At 39.1% G+C, this 12,725-nt stretch overlaps 1 protein-coding gene and 1 pseudogene across 1 annotated transcript; one reads left to right on the top strand and one right to left on the bottom strand.

Annotated features, from left to right (window-relative positions):
• Window positions 1-3,891: 3,891 nt before the first annotated feature.
• LOC103326519 (uncharacterized) lies at window positions 3,892-5,740 on the top strand. The gene has a single exon (XM_008228751.3). The coding sequence runs from the start codon at window positions 4,130-4,132 to the stop codon at window positions 5,312-5,314; it is 1,185 nt and encodes a 394-aa protein (XP_008226973.2). The 5' UTR covers window positions 3,892-4,129; the 3' UTR covers window positions 5,315-5,740.
• Window positions 5,741-6,951: 1,211 nt separating this feature from the next.
• LOC103326484 (uncharacterized) lies at window positions 6,952-12,447 on the bottom strand (annotated as a pseudogene).
• Between the last annotated feature and the right edge of the window lie 278 nt (window positions 12,448-12,725).

The raw sequence follows: 12,725 nt of genomic DNA, 5'->3' as shown, positions 1-12,725 counted from the left end.
CCATGTTAGTTTCAATCTATTGCGAGCCTCTCTTTTAAATGTATACCATATGGGCAACACACCCCTTGGCCATTGATTGCCTGATCTCTTTGCTCCGTGAGCCTCGTCACCGCTCACCGAGTCATCTAAACCTCCACGAGCCTCGTCATCGCTCGCCGAGTCTTCTCATAGCTGGCCTTTGTCTCTCTCTGTCCTGCCGAGCTACACTGCCGTTGTTCCCTTTGCACAGTGCTCTGGTCCTCTGACGCCTATATGGCCATTTTTCCATTTGATAATGTGTTTCACTTCCTGCCCAGAAACATCTGTGTTTTCTTACTCTCTATTTATTTTGGTGTTACTTTCTCCAAATCTCGACTCTCATACATCGTCGGATTTGAGGGGGAGTGACACTGCTGCTCATCTATTCCGCTGCAATTTAGCTACCTATCTGCCATGGCTGATTCTTCTACATCTGAGCATCAGTCCGCTTTTGTTTCTTAAGTGCCACTTTTCTTATGGTTCCGACGACCTCTTCTCTTTAGGGCAAGAGAGAGAGTGAAGAGAAATTGTCTCTGCAATAATGGAAGTATTTGTCATTGTTATTACTGCTGACTACTATGTCCTTTACTAGTGCCAGATCGTTGCTCATACCTAGGTCTCTTGTGGGACAATGTTATTACTCATGCAAATTATGACTCTTGCTGGGGACAATGTTGATTATTGTTGATGATGCCTGTTATGTCCTTACCTTGTTGCTCTTGCTGGTAGGGTGGCATTTTAAACCGAAAAACCGCAAAAACCAACCGATAATTTACGCAATGAAACCGCAATCGCGATAAACCGAACCGCATTTGCGGTATTAAGAACCGAACCGCATTTGTTGCGGTTGTATTTGATTTTCAAAACTTGCGGTTACCGCAAACCGCAAAGTATAGCCACACGGATGATGAAGTTGAATTTTACAAGGAAATAGAACATATGACAACTTGTAAGTAATTAGTTTATTTATACTAATGTTATTTATGCTTCTTCTTATAATAAAATGTACTACACTATGTTGTTTTATTTGTAAATAACATTGGTGCTCAAACAACACAACGGGGTTCTTCAAATCCACTCACCACCAACACTTGAGTTTATAACTTTAGTTTGTAACATTGGTGCATTGCATTTTCCTTTTAGTTTATAACTTTAATTAACTTTGAATTGAATTTTTCTTTTTTGTTGTAACTTTAATTCATTTTGTTTTGCATTTTCCTTTTGGTTTATAACTTTAAAGGATTTGGAATTGGAATGCTTGAGAAGTTTAACTTTAATTGGAATGCTTGAAATTGTAACTTTAATTTTCTTAGGTTGTGAATGCTTGAGAAATTGATGAGATTGTGAATTTATATATGTTTGAGAAATTGAGGTTGTGTATTTATTTATTTAGGTTGTGAATTTATATTTTTGTGAATGCTTGAGAACTCGCGGTTTTAAACCGCTAATTATCCGCATTTTGCGGTTTACATATCGTAAACCGCAAAACGCTCGATTTTTTCAAAATCACCAAACCGCAAATAGTCGGTCGGTTTGCGGTTTGAGTAAAATTATTCAACCGCAACCACCCCTACTTGCTGGTGTCGTGCCTTGTATTGCTATTGTTGGTATCGTATTGTTGCTTTTGCCTGTTATGATGCCATTGTTGCTCATGCCTTTGTTGGTGTGTCTCCATTGTGGTCGCACTCATTGACCTTGCCTTTGCTCTTGACTTTTGCCTTGCCTTACCTTATTTTTTCGAGGTTTGGCTTTACTTGCCTTACCCTATTTTTAGGGTTTGGTTTTGCCTTATCTACTGCCGTGCTCACAGGCTTCGTGTTCCGCCTTACCTCACGTGCTTAAAGGGTTTCGTGTTCGCCTTATCCTGCCGTGCTCATAGGGTTTTTGTGCCGCACTCACGAGTTTCGTGTTCTCGCTTTATCTACCGTCGCACATAGGGTTTCGTGTTCGCCTTCCCTATTGTCATGCTCACGGGGTTTCGTGTTCGCCTTACCTCGCCATGCTCGGTTTCGTGTTCTTATCTCCCGTGCTCACAAGGTTTCGTGTTCGCCTTATCTATTGTGCTTACAGTGTTCTACCTTATCTCGCCTTATTCACGGGGTTTCGTGTTCGCCTTACATACCGCCGTGCTCACGTGGTTTCGTGTTCGCCTTACATACCGCCATGCTCACAGGGTATATGTGTTCTGCCTTACCTATTGCCGTACTCACAAGGTTTCTGTGTTCTGCTATGTGCCCTATTTTTTAGAGTTTGCTCTTGTGTTTCCGCTGCAAACTTTGTTTTAGTTTGTCACTTGTTTCACTCATGGTTGACTAAAAGACCTTCTCTACAATTGGTGCTTCTTAAGTATGGTATTCTGTTACTCGCTTGTCAAGTTGGGCCTGCGAAATATCTTTGCCCAACTTGAGGGGGATTGTTGACGAGTCCTTACTTAATTAGGATTTTGGTTCCTTACTATGTTAGGATTTTAGTTACTTACCATTTATCTAGTCATATTATAATTTAGATTTATTTTCTATTTTATTTAGGGTTGTACTTCTCTATAAATACCTCCATATTGGAGAAGAATAATAATATGTGTGAATATGAGTCAATATGAGTGTATCTTAGCATAATTGAACATTTGCCCTACTTTGTTTGACACACCACGTGGTTGCTGTACCATCCAATAAACATAGGACATATGGAATTGTTGTCTAACTTACTGTTTTTCTTTTTATAAGATGTGACGGGCTGCCATTAGAACTAGAGCTCCTTGGGAATGTATTGGACCAATTGTGTATGCATATGTTGTTAATGGGACACATATATTGTTAATGGGTCCTCTCAACACCTGAAATAGAACTAAATTAGGGTTTAGGGAAGTGTGTAACAGCGAAAGTAGATCATTGCGTCACACTAGGAATAAATTTTCCACATCTATTTATGACGTACTACAAGGATATTCTTCCCATCTACCATTGTTACCATCCAAATGTTGTTGTTTGTTGCCTCACTTTCTTTGATATATATATATATATAAATTGTTTTTTTAGAGAAAGATGATAGTATATTATTGAGAAAAAGATAAGTAACTAGTACGAAAATCGGACATGTCTTCGGGGATTAGGCGAGTATCTCTACACCTATGATATTTAGGTACCGCATACTTATCTTTTGTGGCTTAAATTTATCTTGCTCTCTTGTTCTTTTTATCTAGATTTATTTGGAAACTATTTATTTAATTTTCACTAGGGTTAGAAACTGATATCATCAATAAGTTGCATCTATACCTAGGTAGATTGATTTTCAATTGATTTTCTTTAATTTATCAAGGTATTTTACCATCCATCCATGGCTGAAGTTTTACATAATTAATTTTTTTGAATTTTCACTTCTTCTTTTTTTTATCATAGACAAACTTTCCAATTTTTCTTTTTAAATACAAATTTCCTAAATGAATATAAATGACTACAGCTTTTAAATTTTGGGTGATGGGTCTGAAAATATTTTTTGATTTATAAATAAGTAAATCAAACTTTTTAATTTTGTGTTTCTTATTTTACCTTTTAATTTTGTGTTTCCTATTTCTATTCCCAAACCATTTGGGAATAGGAATAGGAATAGGAAAGAAAATATATATTTTTTATTCCATGTTTACGGGTGGCTTTTTTACTTTATCACGCGTATGCAAAGCTTCAGTGCCAACCAAGTCACAGCACCGACCTTCATTTTGAACATCAAAAAGAAGACCGTTGGCGCCAGAACGCTTACATTCCCCTCCTTTTATCGTCTCTTTCTTTCTCTCGCTCTCTTTCTCTGCAAACCCTAAATCCTGATCACTGCACTGCACTCCTTAGTTTCCAAAACTCTCTTTCTCTCTCCCATTCTCTCTGTTCTCTGCAACGAGCGAGGCGAGTTTTGGGTCGAGTGGTTTACGAAGCAACGAGTTGTCGCTCTGTTTGTCTGCAACGATCGAGTGGTTTTCTGGGCTCAAGAAGGAGCGAGTTCTCTCTCTTCTTCTCTGCAACGATTTGTGATTTCTGGGTTTTAAAAGTAGCGAGCGAGTTCTTTCTCTCACTCACTGTCCAACAATTGTGCGAATTTTGGGTTTTGGAGTCGAGAATCGAGAATGACGTTGTCTACTCGAAATCGAAAGCGTAAACAATTGGGGGATAGCGTTGCTCCGTTTGAGTTTCCGTTTCAGACCCAGAAGATCAAGAGGGTTTCTAGGGTTTTTGAGACCCAACAGAATTTAGCCGTGGAGAAAAAGCCGACTACTTCTCTTCCTTTGCGCAAGGGTTTGTCGCCCAAACAGATAAAGACCATCCCTTTGGCTTCGTCTCCTAGAAAGCATAGAAAATCGGAGGAGTTAGGTTTTGATGGTCTCTGTCAGACTCAGAAGATCAAGAGGCAAAAACTAGGTTTTGAGTTTGATTGTTCTGAAATTTTGGGGTGTCTGATGAACCTCCGCCATGTGAGTAGGTACTTTGAGAAGCCTGTGGTGGTTGATCCGGTTTATGTCCACGACATCTGGAGGCCGATGGATTTCGGTACTGTGAAATCCAAATTGGAGAGGGGTGTCTACTCCAGTCCTGATGGGTTTGCTGCTGATGTGAGGCTTACCTTGTCAAATGCTTTAAGATATTATCCGCCTGGGAGGATTGAGCGTGCAGCAGCCAAGCATCTCAGTGGTGTTTTTGAGAGCAAGTGGAAGGAAGTCCTGGAGAAAAACCCCAAGTCTGTTTGTCCTTCTCCTCTGCCCAAAGTCAAGGGTTTGGCAGTGTTACCCAAACTGAAACAGGGCAAGACCTCTTCTCCTTCTAGCGTTCTTCAAAGTCAAGGGCTTGGTGTTTCTGATTCTCAGTCAGTTGATTCAACCAAACACGATGAGTTGGCCACCCTTGTTGATAATGCCATGGATCAGGCCTCAGAGAATCTTTCCCAACGTGAGGCTGTCCGAATTCATGCACTAAAGCTACGATTTTCAGGTACAATATTGAAAGCAAACAAGATACTTATGGGTGTACCTGATTCTCCACCAAGGAGAAAATCGATGCAGCGGATGAAGCAAAGGGAGTTGGCTCGCCGTGCCATTTCGAACATGAAGAAGTCAGTGCAATTTGAGGACCCTTTACAGGATCTCAAACAACTTGAGATGCTGTGTGGCTGTGGCAGCGAAGATCCTTTTCTACAGGTCCGCCTCGGATTGCCGCTTAAGAAATTGGGTGTATTCCTCAGGGAAGATGATGAGTTGCAAGGTCAGGACGAGGAGGCCTTTTTGAATGGAGATTGGGAGGAAGGAGAGATCTGGTGAGAGGAAGGCGAGATCTGCTCTTGAAGTATAGAAACTGGCCACCTTGGCTCTGTTATTTGTTGTATATGATATGATGTATAGGTTACAGTTTCCACTTTGTAATTGATTGATTAGCAATTCTTTAATTTCTAAGAATAAAGAAATCGAGGATGTGATTCTGAATTAACAAATTTTTTCCAAGTTGAATGATATTATTGAAGTTTCTATTTCTGTTTGTTCTCTAATTGGAATTTGTTTCTGGCTCTATATTTTCTATCTGTTTGAGGAAGTTGGTTACTGTGTTAAAACAACATACTGGCTCTAAAGTGGAAACTATTACTTTCCATTGGGTGTATGTGTACACTTACTTTCCAGGTAAAGTTTGGCCATATACATAATACATTATACAGACAAGGTGTAATGCAGACTTCTGGGAAAGTTCTTGTTTCATGGATTCAAAGTCCTTTGATTCCGATGCATTCCCCCTGAATTGGTTTAGGATAGCTTGTAGTAATGGCCGTTTGACATCAATCACTGTAAATGATGCCGGCTATCAAGTCAAAATTTCCCCCACTTTTGTTGTCGAGAGTGACCAGAATCTTTCAGTATTTCAGACCAGAATCTTAATCTCACTATAACGTAAATAAATAAATCCAGTATTTTGATGGGCTTAAAGCATCAGTATACAAAAAATCCGTCAAAGATAAAAGCAGAAACATTCCGCTGCCTAGCGTATTGTACATCTCTTAATTAGGCATGCCAAAAAAATTTATATGCTAGATATAACACACAAGTATGTGCTGTGTAATTGATTCCTTGTATTATAGACTACAATTCCTGAAACCAAAAACTTAACTCCACAAGTTCAAGAGAAAAGTCCATAAACAGAAATAGAAATGGAAATGAATTTGTTTGTATTCAAGATCAGTGACAGTGATTTAGTTTCCTGGACAATAGAGCCATTAAAAATAACTAGCTTCTTTGGTTGACAAACAACAATGTTTTGATAGTATTTTCAGTAAGATGGATCACAATCGATTTGTAAATGTAGGTTCACAGCTTTGATGGACAGGTTAAGTAGACACAGAAAGATTCCAGCTGCATTATAAGCAATCCATAAAACAACAAGTTTCTGATATTTCCAGAGTCCAACTCTCTTCCTCCGATTTCCTTGCACCCAAAAAAAAAAGTAGAGAAAAACTTAACTCTTGATCGTAAGAGGTCGATATCTTGCTGAAACTTAATGAGTTTGAGTGTCTTAAACTACTTCACAAGGTTTCGCCATCAGTTATAAGACTTGAGTTTCCGCACTAAATTATTTTTACAGTATGCAGGGTTATTGGATAAGATAGATCACAATCGAACTTGGGCAACAGGATTACAATAGTTTTGTATAAAGTGTGAGTTTTCTTCCGTCAGTTCCCTAGCTTCTTTTTAGAGCATTAATAGCATTGTTTAGAAGAAAATACTTGAACTAAAACTGAACTTAAACCTGAAGGGCTTGTCTCTGTTTACTTGTGACCCGTCATTCAAATTTTTCAGAATTTACTACTTCATTCCACTTAAAAAGTGACTGGTTTGTTAAAAAAAATCAAATTTTCATGCTCAACCTTCTCATTCAGCCAACAAACAAACAAAATCCAGATTCAGACACCAAGTAAGCAACCAACAATCAATTCAGAAGCAGCATAGAATACAAACACAATGGATGAAAAGTGTGCTTTTGTTTCAAATTTGCACACATAAGTGATGAAAAAAGGAAAAAAAGGTATCCATCAACGATATTGAAGCAAAAACACAGTAACAATAATCAAGTTTAGGAATACCAACTCAACGGAGGGCTGTCTTTGATCAACTTTTCCTGAAACTTGTCCCAGACCTATGTGCTTTTAACTCCTGAACCACACTTTCAAGCCTTTTAAACCTAACTTCAAGCTCTGAATCTCGTTTCTCAAACTCCAATAGACCTTTCTCAAATAAAGAGCTACGGCTATGACATTCATTTCTGACGATGCTTACCATGTCCGTATTGAATTTTTTCTCTGAAATTGGAGATGCCAATTGGACTTTATCTGATAATAATTTCTCACTGTCACCATCTTGTCTAATCTCCAAATTTCGATGCTTCTTAGTCCTACTATGTTTCAAAAATTCTGATGCAGTTAGTTTATCTTCATTTATAGGAGCTTCCATAGTTTATCTTCATTTATAGGAGCTTCCATCCTGTCCCATTTGGGGGGGAAACTAGGAGGTGCAGGGGTGTGGTTAGCCTTTTGTAGTGAGCAAGTGACACTCTGATCTTTCTATTCCTGTGGCACAGCAGCTTCATTTGCATCTTCGAGACCTAACACTGATTGCTTCCACCATTTCAAGTACTTCGTGCTAACATCCGCCTCGAAGAGCCTAGGTGGAAGATACAACTTAACATTCTTGATTTCCCTGTTGTAATGCTTCCAGGCTACATCAGCATTGCAACGACGGGTAACAGAGCATGGAAGTTCTTGATCAAATCCAAATTGCATAGCAACGCGATGCGGAAGGTAGTGTTCTATAGTACCAAGTCCTACTAGCTCACCGACCCTCAAGCATCTAACAAAGGACAGTAATTCATCATCCAAATCTGGACCAACCAAAACCCACTTTTCCTTAAGTGGATAATAGTTAGGCAAATGCCAGTTCTCCATGGCCATGGCATAGGGGCGCCACATGAAATCTTCTCCAGCTGAGTCCAAAACAATTCTCAAGTTTTTGACTTTGAGACCATCAACTCCTTCCCATCGCGCCATTCTTGGCTCAGTATAATTAATATCATTGGGATTTGGCCTGAGTTCCGAGAACCTTTCCCATGCCCAAACCTGAACTAACTGAAATGGTGACCTAAGAATAGCCTCTGAAGTAGCACGACCTCTTTTCAATTGGTTTGAAGCTACCCTTTTCAACAAACCCAAATCTCTATAAATGCTAGCAAGAACAGCAGGTGCAAGGGCAATTCTGGTCCCTCTAGCTAAATGAATTGCAATGGATATAGCATGCTTATGTATTCCACAACTAGAACCTTGAAAAACAAACCTTGACAACCATAAGGCAAGAAAAGCTTCATGCTCGAATTCGGTCCCACTGTTCCTGAACTTCTTCAACCATTCGCTTGCAAGAACATCCCTAGACACATCCCTGTAAGGTGTTCTTCTTTCTTTATTTAGTTTCTCCTCAATTTCTTTCGATTCTGTGGTTTCAAGTGGGCTTAAAACAGAGTGCCCCAAAACCGAGAAACCTCCTAAAACCATAACATCCTCCAACGTGATTATTGCTTCGCCCCATGGAAAAATGAAGGAATTGGTCTCAGAGCACCATTTCTCAGCAAACCCACAAGCCAAATCGCCTTGCCTTCTTATTTCGTACCTTGAACTAAGAATTGCTTCATAAATACCAGCTTTCTTCCATGTAGATTCGTGTACAGAAGCTAAGCGGTCGACCCAAGTTATGAAGTCTTCTGAGATCCTACACCATCCTGGGAATTTAACGTTCAAAGGCCATTTCTTCTTTGGCTCAAAATGGGGGGAGGGAGGAGAAACAATGAGGCAGCTTCAAAGGAGGTTCCTTTGCGGAGGATGGCAAAGTGGGTTTGAGAAAGTAGGCTTTTCTGAGAAATGGGTTTCCACCAGTTGGTGAAACCATGTACTCCTCTCTCTCTTCAACCATGGAGTCTTGAGGAACCTCCATGACCAAAGCTCAAGCTTGAACACAAAGGGAAATGGGGGATTTTTCGTTTCTTCTTTTGCTGAGAAAGTTTTGGTCTTTTGGGGGTTTAGGGGCTGATTCAGTTGTATGCTGGTATGCTGTGAAATAGGGTTTCCATTGATGGAATAAAACAGAGTTTACGTGAGTAAGACAGATTCATCTGTCCGGTCCAAGACAGCAAAATGAGGGCTTCTGCTACGTTGTTGCATGAAGGCTCATCTCAGTGGAGAACGTCCAATCAGAATCTTCCGTCTGTACCAAGCAATACTGGGTGCGTGAAAGAGACTATGCCTGCCATTCTCTTTTTTTTTTTTTCTTTGGGTAAGTAAGACTATGGTTGTGTTTGACAGATTGTTACAAATATAATGGATTTGAGTAGTTAAAATGTAGTTTTTTTTATGCGTAGTTAAAATGTAGTTAGATGATTGGATTAGTTCATTTTCTGTGACGCCCTTTAAAGATCATTTTTGCAAAAAAAAAAAAAAAAATTAAATTAGAAATCGTTTAGTCATTAAATTATTATGAAATAAATAGGCAAACCTAAAATTTTGATTGAACGCTAAAATTATGATACTATTTAACGATTTCACGAATTTGTTCTGTTTTTGCAAAAATGCTATTTCACGCATTTTGGGTGTCTTAGAAATTAAGTGGCTATGATATTCAATCTAGCATTTCCCTATAGATTTAGAAGGGGAAGGGTAGAATTAGGAGGTACAAAGAAAAAGCCTATAGATTTTGTAATTGATCCATTGTATTATAGACTACAATTTCAGAGGAAGTTGATGAACGTAACTGAATTTTGTTGCATTAAAAATGAGTATTAGAATTATTTCAATTCTTTCTTTCCTTGTGTTTACTCTCTTTCCCGACATGCCACTAACACATAAAGAATAAAATAAAACTATGTGGGATCCATGTTTAAATCCCTAATCAAATACTTTTAAAACTGTTCATCTGATTCCAATTCCTTACTCTATTCTTAGTTTGCCGATTCATGACTTCTCTCATTTTAAGTAAGTAAACATGCCATCAAGATCTGCGGGCTCATGAATTCTGTTTACATGGTCAGAATATATGGATAAACATAGTGCCTGTTATATTGTTTGTTGGACATTAGAGCCATTAAAAGTAACATTTAACTTATTTGATAGACAAACCACATTTTAGTTTGCTCGGCAAGAGATCCTAATTACAAAATCTAGGCATATGCAATCTGCATAGAATAGCATATGCAATGCACAAAAGACCAAGTTTCTGCTATTTCCAGAGTTGGGTGCTCTTCCTCCATTGTCCCTGCACCAGGTTTAGGACATACCAACTCATAGGGGGGCTTCTTTCATAAGCTTTTCCTAAAATATATATGCCCTTAACTCGTCAACAACGTTTTTAATCCTTTCAAATCTGGCTTCAAGCTCCGACTGACGTTTCTGAAATTCATCTGACTTCATGGTATTAACATAATTTTCTTGTGCAATTGGAGATGATGCAAAATGTTGAGCTTGACTTGATAATGTCTCACTGTCACTACCTTGTATAATCCCAAAGTTCTCATGCTTCTTACAGTAGTTCAAATACTCTGATACAGTTAGTTTATCCTCATCAATAGGATCTTCAGCTTCCATTCTTTTACGTTTGGGAGGAAAACCAGGCGGTACTAACAATTTCACTCTCTTCGTTCTCTTCTTTCGTGGCACAGCGACTTCTTCAAGACCTGAAATTGATTGCTTCCACCACTTCAAGTACTTTGTGCTAACATCTGCCTCAAAGAGTCTGCATGGAAGATACAGCTTTACATTCTTGATTTCCTTCTTGTAATGCTTCCAGGCTATATCAGAATTGTGATTAGGTCGAGAAACAGAACACGGAAGGTCTTGATCATATCCAAATTGCATAGCTACGCGATGCGGAAGGTAATTCTCTATAGTACCAAGTCCAACTAGCTCACTGACCCTCAAGCATCTAACAAATGACAGTAACTCATCATCCAAATCAGGACCAACACAAACCCACTTTTCCCTGTGTGGATAGCATTTAGGCAAATTCCAGTTCTCAATGGCCATGGCATAAGGGCGCCACTGGAAATCTCCACCAGCTGAGTCTAAAACCATTCTCAAGTTTTGAACTTTCGGGCCGTTTACTTTATCCCATCTAGCCATTCTTGGCTCTGCATAATTGATACAATTGGGCTTTGGTCTAAGTTCCAAGAATCTCTCCCATCCCCAAACCTGAACTAATTGAAATGGTGACTTAAGGACGAGTTCTACAAAAGCATCATCTATTTTCAATTGGTTTGAAGCTACAATTTTCCCTTTCAACAAACCCAAATCTCTATAAACACTAGCCAGAACAGCCGGCGCAAGGGCAATTCTGGTCCCCATAGCTAAATGAATTGCAATGGAGAAAACTCTGGTATGTATCAGATAATTAGCACCAAGAAAAACATACCTGGACAACCAAAAGACAAGGAATGCTTCGTGCTCGAATTCATTCCCACTGTTCATGAACTTCTTCTGCCATAAGCTTGTGGAAACGTCTCTTAACCCAGCACTCTTGCAAATCTCTTTTCGCAATTCAAGTAGTTTCTTTTGAATTTGTTTCAGTCGTGGGATTTCAAGAGGGCTCAAAACAGAGTCTCCCAAAACAGAATAACCCCCTAAAACCATAACATCCTCCAATGTGATGGTTGCTTCACCCCATGGGAAAATGAAAGTATTGGTCTCTGAACACCATTTCTCAGCGAACCCATAAACCAAATCGTTCTCTCTTCTTATATGGTACGTTGAGTTAATGATTGCTTCGTATATACCAGCTTTCTCCCATGTCGGTTGGTGAACAGAAGCCATTTGACCAACCCAAGTTTTCCAATCTTCTCGGCCTGGCGACCATCCGCGAAATTGAACCTTCAAAGGCCATTTGTTTGGCTCAGAATGTGATCGGAGGGAGGAGAAACAATGAGTAAGCTTCAAGGGAGGTTCATTTATGGAGGATGACGAAGTGGGTTTTAGAAAGCAGGCTATTTTGAGAAATGGGTTTCCACCAGTTGGTGAAATCATGTACTCTTCTCTCTCTTCAACCATAAAGTCTTCTGGATTCTCCATCAAAGCTCAAGAAAAAAAACCCAAGAAAATGGGAGGTTTTTCTTCTTCTCTTTTTTCTTTTTTCCCTGAGAAAATTTTGGCCTTTTGGGTTTAGGGGGAAATGAAGCTGGGTAATTTCTGCTGCGAAATGGGGTTTGAAAAAGTTTTGATGAGTAAAGAAAATGATTTGACGGGTCCAATTTCCATTGAGGGAATAAAACAGAGTTTGTATGAGAAAGAAGCATGACTATTCTGTTTTTGGTTTGGTCCGAAACAAACGATATGAGGGCTGCTCTATTCTTCTTCATAAATGCTCAGCTCAGTGACAAACGACCAATTATAATTTTCCACGTCGACGCTTTGGAGCGCTTCTGCCTTCTGCGCGAAGGAAGGAGAGCACTGTCAGAGACGGGACTTCATCTTTACTTTCAAAATATCTGGTGCTGCTGAGGCCTTTTCATCTTTCATTTCTACTTTTTTTATAGGCTAAATTGTAGTAATGGTGGGCTAAGAAAAACTTTACTTTTCGTTCTTTAATTATAACGGTAGTACTTTAATTATGTCTCTACTTTTAGAAATCGTTATTTTCGTCATCTTAATCAACTTTTCCGTTA

This window comes from Prunus mume, linkage group LG3 (assembly GCF_029339155.1).
Source record: "Prunus mume cultivar Tortuosa linkage group LG3, ASM2933915v1, whole genome shotgun sequence".
Taxonomy (NCBI): Eukaryota; Viridiplantae; Streptophyta; class Magnoliopsida; order Rosales; family Rosaceae; genus Prunus; species Prunus mume.
Note: the sequence above shows the minus strand (reverse complement) of the source record. Positions and strands in the feature narration are given on the sequence as shown.

Bases quoted from the DNA above. Each gene is read 5' to 3' on its own strand.
- LOC103326519 (XM_008228751.3), top strand. From the start codon at position 4,130: ATGACGTTGTCTACTCGAAATCGAAAGCGTAAACAATTGGGGGATAGC.